This window comes from Symphalangus syndactylus, chromosome 18, assembly GCF_028878055.3.
Source record: "Symphalangus syndactylus isolate Jambi chromosome 18, NHGRI_mSymSyn1-v2.1_pri, whole genome shotgun sequence".
NCBI lineage: Eukaryota > Metazoa > Chordata > Mammalia > Primates > Hylobatidae > Symphalangus > Symphalangus syndactylus.
In genome coordinates, this window is record NC_072440.2 from 67,130,795 (window position 1) to 67,149,783 (window position 18,989).

General features: G+C 45.4%; 1 protein-coding gene across 3 annotated transcripts in view; it reads right to left on the minus strand.

The window, feature by feature from the left end:
* Positions 1-1,176: 1,176 nt before the first annotated feature.
* DRG1 (developmentally regulated GTP binding protein 1) overlaps positions 1,177-18,989 on the minus strand; it is a 36,886-nt gene continuing 19,073 nt past the window's right edge. Inside the window, exons 5-10 of one of the 3 annotated variants that reach the window (XM_055251626.2) lie at positions 15,546-15,715; positions 12,264-12,394; positions 8,899-9,066; positions 8,506-8,628; positions 2,180-2,280; positions 1,177-1,491 (exon numbers count right to left, since the gene is read on the minus strand). In XM_055251626.2, the coding sequence (XP_055107601.1) occupies positions 1,466-1,491; positions 2,180-2,280; positions 8,506-8,628; positions 8,899-9,066; positions 12,264-12,394; positions 15,546-15,715 (719 nt within the window). In that variant the 3' untranslated portion in view covers positions 1,177-1,465. Of the gene's footprint in view, positions 1,492-2,179; positions 2,281-8,505; positions 8,629-8,898; positions 9,067-12,263; positions 12,395-15,545; positions 15,716-18,989 lie in introns of those variants that run through there. The other 2 variants (XM_055251628.2, XM_055251629.2) reach the window with 2 other exon arrangements.

Here is an 18,989-nt window from a genome sequence, read left to right on the forward strand (position 1 = left end):
AGCCCCCCAAGTATCTGATTATGTCCTTAGCATCCTCTCAAGTGGTCCTGACACCAACCCTCCTCCTAAACCTCCCACCTCCATACATACACATATGTGAACACACAAACCTGCTTTGATCACACCAGTTGCCTCACTTGCAATGTACCCTCGCCCAAGTTATTGGCTGAGGCCAGGACTTTCATGGGGATTCAAGCAGAAATTCTGGGTTATGGGAAAGAAGGCATTTAGTTGGCCGGGCACGGTGGCTCACACCTGTAATCCCAGCACTCTGGGAGGCTGAGGCGAGCGGATCACCTGAGGTCAGGAATTCAAGACCAGCCTGACCAACATGGAGAAACCCCATCTCTACTAAAAATACAAAATTAGCGGGGCATGGTGGTACATGCCTGTAATCCCAGCTAATTGGGAGGCTGACACAGGAGAATCGCTTGAACCCGGGAGGCAGAGGTTTCGGTGAGCCGAGATCACGCCATTGCACTCCAGCCTGGGCAGCAAGAGCGAAACTCCGTCTCAAAAAAAAAAAAGAAAAAGAAAAAAGCATTTCAGTGGCCCAGCTGGCAGCATAGTTCAGCTCAACATTCAGCCCAACACTGATGATGTACAGCTGTGCTCTACATAGGGCAGACAGCCCAGTAAAACGCTCGGTGCAACAAAAGCCAAGAGTCATTGAATACTTATAAATTGCTTAGTACAGTATTTGACGTGTAAGTACCATCTCCCTCCACTACTAACAATCACCACCGCAGAAAGTAAGTGCTATTACTATCCCCATGTTACATGAGGAAACTGAGGCTCATAAAGGTTGGGTAATTTGTTCAGGGCTCCACAGCTAACTAGAGGTGGACCTGCAATTTCAAACCCTGATCTGCCTGGTTGGAGTACTTAATTACATGATCTCCCAAAGTAGGTTAGCCTTGCGGGGAGTGATCAGTTAACTTACGTAAAGTCCTTCCTCCAGTATCATGTGGGAAAGACCACTTGAAAGGACTGAAAGCCATATCTAGTTTGGAAGGGGTTCCCATAAGTAAACATCAAATAAGATGCAGCATGTCATATTTTTATCCATTTCACACTCAAGATCAAGTTCCCAAGGATCCCTTCTGTAGCTACTTCACCGTATATACCCTTCCTCATTCAGCCCATCCCAAAACAAATTCTGACAATGACACGAGCTGCATGTAGCAGACCAGCCTACCAGGTCTTTTATGCAGTTCAACATAAAAGGTGACACCAAGGTAAGACAAATGAAGTTCCAGTTTGGGTGCCTCCATCTCCCTCCCCTGGATACTGATCCGGTGACTGCCAAAACCAGAAAGAACTGGGGTAGGGGGCCTGATCATGGGGAACACTGTTGTGGTTCGCCCGGCAGATGGGAAAAGGGAAAGGTTTCACTTCTTCACAATTTGAATGACATCCTCATCCTCCAACGTATGGTCTTTACCCACTTTCTGAGGATTGTGTTTCACAGAGAGACCCCAGACCAGAGCACTGTATGGAAGAGAAAAAGAACAGTCAGTGTAAATAATAACCTAGCTTCTGCCCTATTTGCCTGGATACCACCCTTCTGCTCAGATTTAGTATCACACTCTTAAGAACCATAGACCTACAAAAGCTTTTATCTTCCCTAGCAGCATGAGACACTGAAGCCTTAACATATAAGCCGGCAAAGACTTCTGGAAGTTGTGTGGTTCCTCTTATTGCAGAAAGTCAAAGACAAAAAACATGTTTAGTATAAAGAGCCTAGTTTAAAATTAAAAGCATGAATTTGTTATAGAGAAATACCCTGGGCCGGGCGCAGTGGCTCACACCCGTAATCTCACCACTTTGGGAGGCCGAGGCAGGTGGATCACCTGAGATCAGGTGTTCAAGAAGAGCCTGGCCAACATGGTGAAACCCCGTCTCCACTAAAAATACAAAAATTAGCTGGGCATGGTGGCGGGTGCCTGTAATCCCAACTACTCGGGAGGCTGAGGCAGAAGAATGGCTTGAACCCAGGAGGCAGAGGTTGCAGTGAGCCAAGATCACGCCATTGCACTCCAGGTTGGGCAACAAGAGCGAAACTCCATCTCAAAAAAAAAAAAAAAAATCCATCATTTAATCTTCATAGAGAAATACCCTGAAAATTTCAGACTGATTCTTACAGATATAGTATCACTTACAGACTGTTAGAGAATACCTGTTTTTGCTGGGTTTCCTGAAACCATCAGTGGGTACCGACAAGAAATTAGGGCCTCCCTCTTCAGCCATGCCAGGAAAATCTTCCTCCCTAACAAGAAACTGTAATTGATATGTCCTCCCGATTTACTGGAACATGTGAAGGTAATTTATATCCATGGGCCTCCAAACTTAAGAATATGTTGTGCTAGTGATGAAAACTGGTGAATGAAACACCGAGACCTGCCTCACAGAGACTAAGAACTGTGTACCAAGAGTAAAAAAGGTGGCTATATTGTTATTATATTATCATTGAGTCAAAACCTCATTAAAAAATCTATATTCCAGTCCGGGTGCGGTGGCTCATGCCTCTAATTCCAGCACTTTGGGAGGCTGAGGCGGGCGGATCACGAGGTCAGGAGTTCGAGACCAGCCTGGCTAATATGGTGAAACCTTGTCTCTACTAAAAATACAAAAATTAGGCCAGGTGTAGTGGCTCACACCTGTAATCCCAGCATTTGGGAGGCCCAGGCGGGCGGATCATGAGGTCAAGAGATCGAGACCATCCTGGCCAACATGGTGAAACCCCGTCTCTACTAAAAATACAAAAAAATTAGCTGGGCATGGTAGCGTGCACCTGTAGTCCCAGCTACTTGGGAGGCTGAGGCAGGAGAATCGCTTGACCCTGGGAGGCGGAGGGTGCAGTGAGCTGAGATCATGCCACTGCACTCTAGCCTGGGCGACTGAGTCTCGCTCAGTCTCAAAAAAAAAACACACACACACACAAAAAACACAAAGCACAGAATAAGGGATCGATGTGGTCAAGGACATGAAGGAAATGGAAAAGGGATAAGTGTTATAATTAATTAGGCCTGAAGATGAAAGTTTTCTATTATTAAGAGAGTTGTACCAGCCTGGGCAGCATGGAGAAACCCTAGCTCTACAAAAATAGAAAAAATTAGCCAGGCATGGTGGTTTGCACCTGTAGTCCCAGCTATTTGAAAGGCTGAGGTGGGAGGATCGCTTGAGCCCAGGAGTTCAAGGCTGCAGTGAACCACGATTACGCCACTGGACTCCAGCCTGGGCAGCAACAGAACAAGACCCTATCTCAAAAAAAAAAAAAAAACAAAGATAGTTGTGCAATAATTAAAGAAAAAAAAACAGTAAAATAAGGAGCAAATAAAATCCTGTTTACTTCGATATGTTTCTTATCTGAGACATTTTTCTCCCCTTTTTAATTCCCTGGTAAATTTAAAGTTCTGAAGGTTTTGAACAATGTTTTGCCACCATAGAAGGAAAGAGCTATATATAAATCTACAAAGTTTGGAAAAGTACAGTGTTTAACTTTTTACAAAAGTCATCTTTACCAGTTAAAGTAACTGCCAAAGCATAATGTTTTGACTGTGGTGGAAATTAGCACTTACATGTGGAATACAGTTGTTTTATATATAAGGATCTGAAGGTCAGTAAAGGACTTCACTCTCTCAGTACTCTTAGGATCAGAAACAAGTTTTGTTTTTTCTTTGTTTGGTTGGTTTTTTGAGGCAGGGTCTCAGTCCGCTGCCCAGGCTAGAGTACAGGGGGCATGATCATTATCATGGTTCGCTGCAACATCAACCTCCTGGGCTCAAGCAATCCTACCTCTGCCTCCTGAGTAGCTGGGACCACAGGTGCCTGGTACCATGTCTGGCTAATTATTTTATTTTTTATAAAGATGGGGGTCTGACTATATTGCCTAGTCTGATCTCACACTCAAGACTCAACCTCCTGGACTCAAGCAGTCCTCCTGCCTTGGCCTCCCAAAGTGCTGAGATTACAGGCGTGAGCTACCACACCTAGCTCTATTTTCTTCTTTTGTTTTTAACCCTTTTTCCTATTCAGAAAAAAAAGTGCGGCGGGCACAGTGGCTCACACCTGTAATCCCAACACTTTGGGAGGCCGAGGCGGGCAGATCACGAGGTCAGGAGATCGAGACCATCCTGGCTAACACGGTGAAACCCCATCTCTACTAAAAATACAAAAAATTAGCCAGGCATGGTGGCAGGCGCCTGTAGTGCCAGCTACTTGGGAGGCTGAGGCAGGAGAATGGCATGAACCCGGGAAGCGGAGCTTGCAGTGAGCGGAGATCATGCCACTGCACTCTAGCCTGGGCAACAGAGTGAGACTCCATCTCAAAAAAAAAGAAAAAAAAAATGATCCATGTAGTACTGAACTAGAATCAGAGGTAACAGTATAAACTCATGGTTTTTAGGAAAGATGGATAGATAAATGATGGATAGTGAGGAAGGATAAGACAGATACAGAAATACAGATGTGTATATAAGCATCATTAGTATCCATACATGTATTTCCTATTTGCTGAGAGGGCCTACAGGCAATGATAACCTACTTGCTAACAATGAGCACACTTAGCACCCACATCTTGAAAACTGGGGCTCCTTGGAGAAGTGACTAATTTTCAGGGCTAGTGCAGGCAAAATCAATGTCATTTGGGAACATCTAAGTATTAACAGTACCAAAAAGTAAGGAAAGGCTGGGCACGGGTGGCTGATGCCTATAATCCTGCACTTTGGGAGGCAGAGATGGAAGGATCACTTGAACCCAGGAGTTTGAGAAGCCTAGGCAACATTACAAGACCCCATCTCTACAATAAATAAATGGCTCATGCCTGTAATCCCAGTACTTTGGGAGGCGAAGACAGGTGGATCATTAGAGCCCAGGCATTGGAGACCAGTCTGGGCAACATAAGTCAGATCTTGTCTCTACAAAAAAAAAAAAAGGAAAAAACTAGCTGGGCATGGTGATGCACACTTGGGGTTCCAGCTACTCCGGAGGCTGAGGCAGGCTGAGGCTTGAGCCCATGAGATCAAGGCTACAGTGAGCTGTGATCGTGCCACTGCACTCTGGCTTGGGCAACAGTGAGACCATGTCTCAAAAAAAAAAAAGCAACTTATCAAAAGAGCACAGGGGCCGACATGAAGGAGTTCGTAATGGCCAAAGCTTTGTAATAATTTGAGCAACAAAATAATAATAGTGTTAGAATACATCCTATAGAATAAAATAACCAAGAGCTCATACTGATAGGAATTATGAGTTAAATAGAGAAGTGGTAGCTCTAACACACAGAAGTCCAATAAATAAATGTAAAATAAAAAAGGAAAATAAAGAATCACCATTAGAGGCCAGGCGCGGTGGCTCACGCTTGTAATCCCAGCACTTTGGGAGGCCGAGGCGGGCGGATCACGAGGTCAGGAGATCGAGACCACAGTGAAACCCCGTCTCTACTAAAAATATAAAAAAAATTAGCCGGGCGTGGTGGCGGGCGCCTGTGGTCCCAGCTACTCGGAGAGGCCGAGGCAGGAGAATGGCGAGAACCCAGGAGGCGGAGCTTGCAGTGAGCCGAGATCGCGCCACTGCACTCCAGCCTGGGTGACAGAGCGAGACTCCGTCTCAAAAAAGAAAAAAAAAAAAAAAAAGAATCACCATTAGGCCAGGCGTGGTAGCTCATGCCTGTCTGTAATCCCAGCACTTTGGGAGGCCGAGGCAGGCAGATCACCTGAGGTCAGGAGTTTGAGACCAGCCTGACTACTAAAAATACAAAAATTTCTACTAAAAACACAAAAATTAGCCGGGCACGGTGGCACACGCCTGTAGTACCAGCTACTCAGGAGGCTGAGGTAGAAGAATTGCTTGAACCCGGGAACCAGAGGTTGCAGTGAGCTAAGATCGCGCCACTACACTCCAGCCTATGGCTAGGTAAACATCATAGCCGTAAATGTCACAGACAAGCCTCACCAGTAGATGCTAATAGCAGGCAAAAATTTGAAGAGAAACAGGACTTTCACAGTCTCAAAAGTACCCCGAGATACTTATAAAATACGAAGAGAAAAATAATACCTTCACAGCAGAGAAACCCACCCTACACCAACTTAACCAAGTAATCAATGTGAATATTATCATCAGTAAGGTATATCAACATCATGAATCTCATATAATGATACATTGAGAAGAACATATCATTATTTTTGTGATATTCTTACCAAAAATGCATGATCTCATTTCAATCATGAGAGAACACTGGACAAACTCAAACTAAGGAATATTTAATCAAATAACTAGTGAACACAATTCAAAAGCGTCAAGATCATGAATGACAGTGAAAGTCTAAGGAAATATTACTGGTAGACTAGAACACAAGAAGACAGGCCGGGCGCGGTGGCTCACGCTTGTAATCCCAGCACTTTGGGAGGCCGAGGCGGGCGGATCGCGAGGTCAGGAGATCGAGACCACAGTGAAACCCCATCTCTACTAAAAATACAAAAAATTAGCCGGGCGTGGTGGCGGGCGCCTGTAGTCCCAGCTACTCGGAGAGGCTGAGGCAGGAGAATGGCGTGAACCCAGGAGGCGGAGCTTGCAGTGAGACGAGATCGCGCCACTGCACTCCAGCCTGGGTGAAAGAGCAAGACTCCATCTCAAACAAAAAAAACAAACAAACAAACAAACAAAAAACCAAGAAGACTACAAACAAGTAACTAGATGCCACACAGGTTCCTGGAACACAAAACAGACGCCAGTAAAAGTAATAAAATTCAAATAAGATCTATAGTTAACAACATCATAACAATGCTTATTTCCTGTTTTTGATAATTTTATTTTTATTTATTTATTTATTTATTTATTTATTTATTTTTTGAGACGGAGTCTGGCTCTGTCGCCCAGGCTGGAGTGCAGTGGCGCAATCTCAGCTCACTGCAAGCTCCGCCTCCCGGGTTCACGCTATTCTCCTGCCTCAGCCTCCCCAGTAGCTGGGACTACAGGCGCCCGCCACTACGCCCGGCTAATTTTTTGTATTTTTAGTAGAGACAGGGTTTCACCATGTTAGCCAGAATGGTCTCGATCTCCTGACCTTGTGATCTGCCCACCTCGGCCTCCCAAAGTGCTGGGATTACAGGCATGAGCCACCGCGCCCGGCCTTTGATAATTTTATAGTAATGTGAGCTGTTAACATTAGAAGTGGAGTGAGACGCCGGGCGCGGTGGCTCAAGCCTGTAATCCCAGCACTTTGGGAGGCCGAGGCGGGCGGATCACGAGGTCAGGAGATCGAGACCATACTGGCTAACACGGTGAAACCCCGTCTCTACTAAAAATACAAAAAATTAGCAGGGCGTGTTGGCGGGCGCCTGTAGTCCCAGCTACTCGGGAGGCTGAGGCAGGAGAATGGCGTGAACCCCGGGAGGCGGAGCTTGCAGTGAGCCGAGATCGCGCCACTGCACTCCAGCCTGGGGGACAGAGCAAGACTCCATCACAAAAAAAAAAAAAAGGAAACTTTACCATATTTACAACTTTGCTATTGGTCTAAAATAAGTTCAAAATAAAAAATTAGTATGCTGGGCATAGTGGCTCACACCTATAATCCTAACACTTTGGGAGGCTGAAGCAGGTGAATCGCTCGAGCTCAGGAATTCAAGACCAGCCTAGTAAACAAAGCAAGACCTCGTCTCTAATAAACATTTTTTAAGGCCGGGCAAGGTGGCTCATGCCTGTAATCCCAGCACTTTGGGGGGCTGAGGTCAAGAATTCAAGACCAGCCTGACCAACATGGAGGAACCCCATCTCTACTAAAAATACAAAAATAGCTGGGCATGGTGGCACATGCCTATAATCCCAGCTACTCGGGAGGTTGAGGCGGGAGAATCACTTGAACCCGGGAAGCATAAGTTGCAGTGAGCCAAGATCACGCCATTGCACTCCAGCCTGGGCAACAAGAACGAGACTGTCTCAAAAAATGAAAAATTAAAAATTAGTGGGGTATAGTGGTGTGCACCTGTAGTCCCAGCTACTCAGGAGGCTGAGGCAGGAGGACTGCTTGACCCCATTAGATTGAGGCTCCAGTGAGCTATGATCCCACCACTCCCTCCAGCCAAGGCAACAGCAAGACTGTCGCAAAAATAAAATAATTTTTTTTTCAGTCTGCGTCAGCAGTGAAAAATATAAGAGATTAGGGAGGTTTTGCCCATGTTTCAGGTTTAGAAGGGGGCTCAGTACCCAGTAGAGGCCAGTGTGACATTGGCAGGAATTATTAATATTTGTGTTTGCCAAGAGGAAGATGAAATAATGAGGGAAGGTCAGGGCTGTTTGTGTCATCAGGCTTCCTGACCTAAAGAGGTTTCTAGAGCTCTTCCTATTCTAATTAGGCACGGTTTTAAGAAGACACTGCAGAGTTCTAGCCAAGCAAACATTTCAGTAGCCTTCCTGCCTTCTTTTTTAAAACACTATCCTAAGAATTACTAGTTAGTAAAATTGGTAACTCATAGGAAAAAGGAGGGACCACAGGCCCATGATACTTACTATTTAAATTCTTTGATAAGATTTTTGTGAATCTTCATGCAGAAATCCTCCACTGTGGTCCTGGAGTAAGGAAGCACGACTGGGGATGTGTAATCTGGTAACTGACCTTTGGGTTTGGTGTAACTAGAATAGAGAGGGCATAAAGATTACTGCCTTCTTAGAATATCTCATGTGTTGAATGTATAGCAACCCTCCATCACCCCTGAACATCAGACCAGGACAACCTCCAACCTAAGGGAAAAAGTGTCCTCAATATGACCTAGTAGATAATAGGAACCAATTTACTTATATTTTCAAAAAGAGCCAGATTTTGTTAATGAGCTCCAGAAAGTATCATTTTAGGACAGTCTGGTTAATTCCTACAGCAACATTATCCTATCCACAAAGACTTACATTCTCACTAGTTTCAGATAGTCCCAGATCTTTTCCAATAGGTCATCAAAATTCCAGCGGTGATGGGCAGAGATGGGTACACAGTGAGGCACCTTATAGATGATATCCAATTCCTCAATGGAGATTTGGTCAATCTTATTTAACACATAGATACAGGGGATATAAACTCTACAAAAGTTGAAGAAAAACAGGGTATTAGTCTGGAGTTGTTGACAAAACTGTCAGACTGTTGAACAGCACACCCTCACCCAGACCCAACTGGTGCTCCCAAGAGGGATCATAAGTAGCAGAACAGCCAGAAAAAGAAAAAAGAAAAAGAAAAAGTGAACTATGGGTTGAAAAGTAACAAAAGTCAGGCCCTAGTACCAGCCACAAAGCTAATTGCTAGGAAAGCATACTGCAGTGGAAAGAACACAAGCTTTGAAGTGCTCAGACTGATTCTAATCCCAGCTGGCCCTCCACATATGCAGGTTTTGCATTCCTGAATTCAACCAACTGCAGATCAAAACCCACAGACACGGAGAGTCAGCTGTACTACACCATTTTATATATGGGCCTTGAGCATCTGCAGGTTTCATTATCTGCAAGGGGTCCTGGAAGCAATCCTCTGTGGATATGAAGAGGTGATGTTATGTGTCCCTAGGAAAGTTACTTAACCTCTGAGTCAGTTTCCTACAAGCCTGTTTTAAAACATAATTTATACTTAAAGACTAAAAAATAAATGTTTTATTTATTGGTACAATAAATAATACTGGTAAAACAGATATAGCATCTACCGATGTCATATTCCTAGTGTTGAATCAATACGACAGCTAAGGTTACTAATAATTAGGCAAGCCACAACTTCTCAGGGTTTAACTGCCTCACTTGTAAAATGCCTAACTGAAAACAATGGCTTCTGTTTGTTTTCAAATGAGGAGTAAATACACTCATCCAACATATAGGAACAAATGACTAGGGGAGCAACTAAAAATACTATATGCAAATGCTATGAGTAATTTTAACAGTGACTTAACTTATTAAAGTCTCAGTAATATTAATGGGCTGGGCATAGTGGCTTATGCTTATAATCCCAACACGTTGGGAGGCCAAGGCAGGCAGATTGCTTGAGCCCAGGAGTTCAAGACCAGTCTCGGCAACGTGGTGAAACAACATCTCTACAAAAAATACAAAAATTAGCTGGGCTTGGTGGCACACGCCCATAGTCCCAGCTACTCAGGAGGTTGAGGTGGGAGGATGGATTGAGCCCAGGAGTTCAAGGCTGCGGTAAGCCGTGATCACACCACTGCAGTACAGCCTGGGTGACAAGAGCGTGACTCTGTCTCAAAAAAAAAAAAAAAAAAAAAAGTAATGTATCATGAAATAGATATTCAGCTACATACTCTTAGGATGGAGAAAACAGACACAGCCTGGCCCCCTCGGACTTCTGAAGGACACAGCCTGTATAACTTCTCAGGTGGATTAATTCTGGAAGAGCAGACTGACCTACTACTTTCTTCAACTATCACATGACAAAGTTTAGGGGGCAGCTTAGTTTACAGCAAGTAACTGAAATAATTTCATAGGAAGAGGCTGTAAAAGAAAAAAACTGAAATGGGGAATATGACCATCATAATTAAATTTAAAAGCAAGGATGTCAGAAATAAAAACTAATCCCTCAGTTTACAGCTAAAGAAACCAAAGCCAGCGGGCGTGGTGGCTGATGCCTGTAATCCCAGCACTTTGGGAGGCAGAGGCAGGCAGACTGCCTGAGGTTTGAGACCAACCTGGCTAACATGGAGAAACCCCGTCTCTACTAAAAATACAAACATTAGCTGGGTGTGGTGGCAGACACCTGTAGTCCCAGCTACTTGGGAGGCTGGGGCAGGGGAACTGCTTGAACCCGGGAGGCAGAGGTTGCAGTGAGCTGAGATCATGCCACTGCACTCCAGCCTGGGCAACGGAGCAAGACTCCATCGGCGGGGGTGGGCTGGGCACAGCGGCTCATACCTGTAATCCCAGCACTTTGGGAGGCTGAGGCGGGTAGATCACCTGAGGTCATGAGTTCAAGACCAGCCTGGCCAACATGGTGAAACCCCATCTCTACTAAAAATACAAAAAATTAGCCAGACGTAGTGGCAGGCGCCTATAATCCCAGCTACTCAGGGGGCTGAGGCAGAAGAATCGCTTGAACCCAGGAGGCGGAGGTTGCAGTGAGCCAAGATTGTGCCACTGTACTCCAGCCTGGGTGACAGAGTGAGACTCTTGTCTCACAAAAAAAAAAAAAAAAAAAAAAAAGAAAGAAATCAAAGCCCACTATAATTTAAGATAGTAGCATAGGCTGAACGCAGTGGCTCATGTCTGTAATCCTAACATTTTGGCAGGCCAAAGCAGGCGGATCACTTGAGGTCAGGAATTTGAGACCAGTCTGGCCAACATGATGAAACCCCATCTCTACTAAAAGTACAAAATTAGCTGGGCATGGTGGTGCACACCTGTAATCCCAGCTACTTGGGAGGCTGAGGCAGGAGAATCGCTTGAACCTGGGAGGCGGAGGTTACAGTGAGCTGAGATCATACCATTGCACTCCAGCCTGGGTGACAGAGTGAGACTCTGCCTCAAAAAAAAAAAAAAAAAAAGGCCGGGCTCACACCTGTAATCCCAGCACTTTGGGAGACCGAGGTGGGGTGGATCACCTGAGGTCAGGAGTTCGAAACCAGCCTGACCAACATGGAGAAACCCCATCTCTACTAAAAATACAAAATTAGCCAGGCATGGCGGCACAGGCCTGTAATCCCAGCTACTCGGGAAGGCTGAGGGAGGAGAATCGCTTGAACCTGGGAAGTGGAGGTTGCAGTGAGCCGAGATTGCGCCACTGCGCTCCAGCCTGGGTAACAAGAGTGAAACTCTATCTCAAAAAAGAAAAAAAAAAAGAAAGAAACCAAAGCCCACTATCATTTAAGATAGCAGCACAGGCTGGACACAGTGGCTCATGCCTGTAATCCCAACGTTTTGGGAGGTTGACGCAGGGGGATCACTTGAGGTCAGGAGTTCAAGACCAGCCTGGCCAACATGATGAAACTCCATCTCTACTAAAAATACAAAAATTAGCTGGGCATGGTGGTGCACACCTGTAATCCCAGCTACTCGGGAGGCTGAGGCAGGAGAATCTCTTGAACCTGGGAGGCAGAAGTTGCAGTGAGCTGAGATCATGCCACTGCACTCTAGCCTGGGCAACAGAGTGAGACTCCATCTCAAAAAAAAAAAAAAGAAGACAGTAGGACAACTGGAATTAAGATAAACTTCTGCCAAATTCAAGATTCAATACTGTTTCCATCACAAGGCTTCCAATTCAGTCAGGCACAGATTGCACACTCAGTCAGTACCTGTTTCCTTCCACCACATCAATGAGGTCATCAGCTGTAGCATCACTACGTAGAGTCACGTCGGCATTATGAATCTTGTATTCGGCCAGAATGCTCTTCACAGTTTCAGCATCCAGCTCACTCTGGGGGCACTGAAAGGGAATAGCAGATGACTAGTCAGCACAAAATTTAAAAAAAAAAAAAAATACTTGCCAAGTGTACCAATATCCATGTACCTGGAAAATTCTAGCTAAGATGCGAACTCATTACTAAAGACATCCAGGATGAGTGTCACTGACTTTTAGTAGGAAATAAATGTCCAAACTCCAAGGACGGTGTTACATGCTGAACTGTGTTCCTCCTTCCCCCACCAAATAATTCATATGAAGTCCTAACCTCAGTATCTCAGAATGTGATGTATTTGGAGATAGAGTCTTTAAAGCGGTAATCAAATTAGAATAAAGTCATTAGGGTGGGGCCCTAATCCAATACTGGTGGTCCTAATAAGAAAAGGAGATTAGGACATAGACACACAGAGCAAACGCCATATTCCTATCTGTAAGCCAAGGACAGAAGCCTCAGAAGAAATCAACCCTGCCATCACCTTGATCTCAGACTTCTAGCCCCTAGAATTATGCAAAATAAATTTCTGTTATTTAAGCCACCCCATCTATGGTACCATATTATGGCAGCACTGGCAAACTAACACAGAAATAATCTTAAATGTTCAAATTCGAATATTAAGATAGGATAATGGGAAAGATGTTTTGGGCAAGACAGCTTAAACCTATGCGAGTCAAATCATCTGGGCTCTGGAGTGTTAAATTTAGTAGGAAATTCTCAATTCTGTATCAATTCTAACAGAGAAGCAGCATTTGACAGAATTGGTCACTCTTATCTGAAACACTTTACTTGGCTTCCAGTATTTCAAACTCTTTCAGTTTTCCTTCTCTCTCTTGGTCTAAGAAGTCTTATTTCTCTGAGTCTCTTTTCCTTCTTTTCCTTTGAGATGGAGTTTTGCTCTTGTTGCCCAGGCTGGAGTGCAGTGGCACAACCTCGGCTCACTGCAACCTCCGCCTCCTGGGTTCAAGTGATTCTCCTGCCTCAGCCTCCCAAGTACCAGGATTACAGGCACATGCCACCACACCTGGCTAATTTTTGTATTTTTAGTAGAGACAGGGTTTTGCCATGGTCAGGCTGGTCTCCAACTCCTGACCTCAGGTAATCCACCCACTTCGGCCTCCCAAAGTGCTGGGATTATAGGCGTGAACCACCATGCCTGGCCAATTCTCTTTTCTTTTTTTTTTGAGACGGAGTCCCGTTCTGTCACCAGGCTGGAGTGCAGTGGCGTGATCTCGGCTCACTGCAACCTCCACCTCTCGGGTTCGATTCTCCTGCCTCAGCCTCCCGAGTAGCTGAGATTACAGGTGTGTGCCACCATGCCCGGCTAATTTTTGTGTTTTTAGTAGAGATAGGTTTTCACCATGTTGGCCAGGATGGTCTCCATCTCTTGACTTTGTGATCCGCCTGCCTCAGCCTCCCAAAGTACTGGGATTACAGGCGTGAGCCACCGCACCCAGCTCCTTCCTTTTCTATCTATACTCACACCCTTGGTGATCTCAGCTAGGCCCATGACATTAAAGTTGATAATCACCAAATTTATATATCTAGCCTAGATAATTCCTCATGCCTTCTTGTTTTTATTATTTTTATAGAGATGGGGTCTCACTTTGTTGCCCAAGCTGGTCTTGAACTCCTGGGCTCAAGCGATCCTCCTGCCTCAACCTCCCAAAGTGCTGGAATTATAGATGTACAGGCGTGAGCCACCGTGCCCAGCCTACCCCACATGCCTTCTTGACAGAAACACCTGGATGTCTAACTGGCATCTAAAACTTAACATCCTGATCTTCTCCTTCCGTCCAAATCTATTCTACCAAAAGCCCTACCATTTTAGTAATAAGAGTTCATTTTTTTTTTAGCTCAGGAAAAAAAAAAAACATGGCTGGGTATGGTGGCTCATACCTGTAATCTCAACACTTTGGGAGACCGAAGCAGGAGACAGCTTGAGGCCAAAAGTTCAAGACCAGCCTGGGCAACATGGCAAATCTCCGTTTCTACCAAAAAAAAAAAAAAAAAAAAAAAAAAATTAGCCAAGCCTGGAGGCATGTGACTTAGCCCTAGCTACTTAGAAGGCTGAGGCGGGAGGGTCACTTGAGCCCAAGAGTTTTGAGCTAACAGTGAACTGTGATTTTCTTTTTTTTTTTGAGATGGAGTCTCGCTCTGTCGCCCAGGCTGGAGTGCAGTGGCACAATCTCGGCTCACTGCAAGCTCCGCCTCCCGGGTTCACGCCATTCTCCTGCCTCAGCCTCTCCGAGTAGCTGGGACTACAGGCGCCCGCCACCACGCCCAGCTAATTTTTTTGTATCTTTTTAGTAGAGACGGGGTTTCACCGTGGTCTCGATCTCCTGACCTCGTGATCTGCCCGCCTCGGCCTCCCAAAGTGCTGGGATTACAAGCGTGAGCCACCGCGCCCGGCCTGAACTATGATTTTGTGCCACTGTACTCCAGCCTAAGCGACAGAATGAAACCGACCAGCCTGGCCAACATGGTGAAACCCCATCTCTACTAAAAATACAAAAATTAGCCAGGCTCAATGGCAGGTGCCTGTAATCCCAGCTACTCAGGAGGCTGAGGCATGAAGCAAATGCTCTCCTTCAAGATACCCACTTGGTTCACACCTTCATGTCACCTCAGTAAAGACTTCCCTGACCAACGTTCTTAAAACCGCAACCCTCACACCAACACTCTATCTCCTTTCCCTACTTTATTTGTGTTCTTATATTTACCACTGACTAATACATTATATTTTACTCATTAACATTGTTTGCTATTCTATCCAATGAGAATATAAAAGCAGGGGGTTTCACTATTCCCTCTTCCATTCCTGCCCAGAGCCTAAAATAATGCTTAGCCCATGGTAGGCACTCTATAAATTTGTGTTAAATGAATGAAAACAGAAGATACTGGAGGCCATCTACTTTATGCAAGCATAATATTGGTCCACACTCCCGTATCATCCCCAATAGATAATCCAAAAGAGGAAATAAGTAGCAAAGTAAGTCTGAGACTGGCTCCTATCCTAATCTTGAAGTCTTTCTTGTCAGTCATTATAAAGTCATTGTGTTATCTCAATTAGTGCAGGGTAAAGCCACGAAATTTTCCAATGTCAATGTCCATGCACCCCAATCCACTCCCCACTCCAATTCCTGCAGCAGCCTGCCCCATGTCACATTCCCCACTTACAGTGGCGGTGAGATTAATGCCTCCCTTGTCCTTCTTCTTAAAGCCAATGTTGGGGGGCTTACTGTTCAAGCGAATGCCAAAGCCTTCTAGCTCATTTTCAATTATCTTCTTATGTCCCAAAGGTTTCAGGACATCCAGAACAATCAAGATCAAGTTACAGGTTCGGGCCACTGAAGAGTAAGAAAAAAACATACGCAAGAAAGTTCAATAAAGCCTTAACTAACCCAAATACTCATGCAGAGGTGTTTTTTCCCCCTACATTTAAGTGTCAAGGGATTTTTCTGTAATACATACATACATACATGAAGTTCTTATAGCTACAAAAGATTTATACCAGAAGTCAGTTTGCTTTGTATGCCATGAAATCAGCACCTATTTGCCCAAGAGCTGACACATTTTCTGTTGCCCAGGCTGGAATGCAGTGGCACAATCTTGGCTTACTGCAACCTCTGCCTCCCGGTTCAAGCGATTCTCCGGCCTCAGCCACCCCAGTAGCTGGGACTACAGGCACATGCCACCATGCCTGGCTAATTGTATTTTAGTAGAGACGAGGTTTCCTCACCATGTTGCCTGGGCTGGTCTCGAACTCCTGAGCTCAGGCAATTCACCCACCTCAGCCTCCCAAAGTGCTAGGATTACAGGCATGAGCCACTGCGCCCACCCTTGGTTAGCATATTTTTAACCAAATTTATTGAGGTACAATTTTTTTTTTAATTGTATCCACGTTAAAGCACACAGTTCAATGACAAATGTATACACCTGTGTAACCACCAAACCAATCAAGACACGGAATATTTCCATCACCTACAGCATTCCTTTGTGCCTCCTTTCAATCTTCCCCACTATTCCCAGCCAACCACTGATCTGCTTTCTGCCACCAGTTTGCACGTTTTAGAATTTCATATAAATGGAATCATATAAAATATATTATTTTGGCCTAGCACAGTGGCTCATGCCTGTAATCCTAGCACTTTGGGAGGTTGAGGCAGAAGGATTGCTTGGAGCCAGGAGTTTGAGACCAGCCTGCTCAACAAAGTAAGATTCAATCTGTACAAAAAAAAAAAGGAGTTGTTTGTGCCTGCATATCTTATTTTTACTAATATATATTTATATTTATACTGACAGAGTCAGAGTCTCGCTCTATTGCCTAAGCTGGAGTGCAGTGGCATGATCATAGCTCACTGTAGCCTTTAACTCCTGGCCTCAAGCAATCCTCCTGCCTTGGTCTCCCAAAATGCCGAGACTGCAGGCATGAGCCACAGTATCTGGCCTTTTCCTATATTAAAATTCATTTGTCAAAAATTCTGCTTCCAGCTGGGCATGGGAGCTCATGCCTATAATCCCAGCACTTTGGGAGGCTGAAGCGAGAAGATCACCTGAGGTCCAGAGTTTGAGACCAGCCTGGTCAACATGGTGAAACCCTGTCTCTGCTAAAAATACAAAAACTGCTGGCGCAGTGGCTCACACCTGTAATCCCAGCACTTTGGGAGGCTGAGGCAGGAGGATCACAAGGTCAGCTGATTGAGACCATCCCAACCAACATGGTAAAACCCCATCTCTACTAAAAATACAACAAATTAGCTGGGTGTGGTGGCACATGCCTGTAGTCCCAGCTACTTGGGAGGCTGAGGCAGGAGAATCGCTTAAACCCGGGAGGCAGAGATTGCAGTGAGCTGAGATTGCACCACTGCACTCCAGCCTGGGCAACAGAGTGAGAATCCATCTACAAAAATAAATAAATAAATAAATAAATAATAAATTAGCTGGCCGTGGTAGTGGATACCTGAAATCCCAGCTACTCAGGAGGCTGAGGCACGAGAATCACTTGAACCAGGGAGGCAGAGGTTGCAGTGAGCTGAGATCATGCCACTGCACTCCAGCCAGCCTGGGCAACAGAGCTCCATCTCAGAAAAAGAAACAAAAAAAACAAAAAAACATATTCTGCTTCCATCAGCTTTCCAGTTCCTCATTTTTTTTAATTCTCTTTTTTGAAGAGACAGGGTCTCGCTTTGTCACTCAGGCTGGGGTGCAGTCGCATGATCATAGCTCATTATAACCTCCACCTCCTGGGCTCAACTGATCATCCTGCCTCAGTCTCCTTGAATATCCGGGACTACACATGTGTGCCATGTCACGTGGCTATTTTTTTTTTTTTTTAATTTTTATTTTTGTAGAGACAGAGTCTTGCAATGTTGCCCAGGTTGGTCTCGAACTCCTGGCCTCAAGTGATCCTCCTGCCTCAGCCTCCCAAAGTGCTGGGATTACAGGTATGAGCCATTGCACCTGATCCTGACCCCACATTCTTTTTTTTTTTTTTTTTTTTTTTTGAGATGGAGTAGAGACAGCGTTTCACCATGTTATTCAGGCTGGTTTCGAACTCCTGACCTCATGATCTGCCCACCTCGGCCTCCCAAAGTGTTGGGATTACAGGCGTGAGCCACCATGCCCAGCCTCAGTGGTAGACTTTTTTTTTTTTTTTGAGATGGAATTTCACTCTTGTTGCCCAGGCTGGAGTGCATTGGTGCGACCTCAGCTCACAACCTCTGCCTCCTGGGTTCAAGCAATTCTCCTGACTCAGCCTCCCAAGTAGCTGGGATTACAGGCATGGACCACCACTCCTGGCTAATTTTGTATTTTTAGTAGAGACAGGGTTTCTCCATGTTAGTCAGGCTGGTCTCAAACTTTCAACCTCAGGTGATCCGCTCGCCTCAGCCTCCCAAAGTGCTGGGATTACACGCATATACCACCATGCCCAGCCTGATTTTATTTTATTTTATTTTTTTGAGATGGAGTCTCACTCTGTCACGCAGGCTGGAGTGCAATGGCGTGATCTCGGCTCACTGCAACCTCCGCCTCCCGGGTTCAAGCTATTCTCCTGCCTCAGCCTCCCAAATAGCTGGGACTACAGGCATGCATCACCATGCCCGGCTACTTTTTGTATTTTTAGTACAGACAAGGTTTCACCATGTTGGCCAGACTGGTCTCAAACTCCTGACCTCAAGTGATCCACCTGCCTCAGCCTCCCAGAGTGCTGCAATTACAGGCATGAGCCACCAAGCGGCCACGATTTTATTTTTTTTTATTATTATTTCTTGACATAGAGTCTTGCTCTGTCGCCAGGCTGGAGTTCAGTGGTGCGATCTCGGCTCACTGCAACCTCCGCCTCCCAGGTTTAAGTGATTCTCCTGCCTCAGCCTCCCAAGCAGCTGGGACTACAGGCACACACCACCACACCCAGCTAATTTTTGTATTTTTAGCAGAGACGGGGTTTCACCACATTGGCCAGGTTGGTCTCGATCTCCTGACCTGGTGATCCACCCACCTCGGCCTCCCAAAGTGCTGGGATTACAGGTGTGAGCCACCACGCCCAGCCTTATTATTATTTTTGAGACAGGGTCTCTGTGTGTTGCCCAGTCTGCAGTGCAGTGGCATGATCATGGCTCA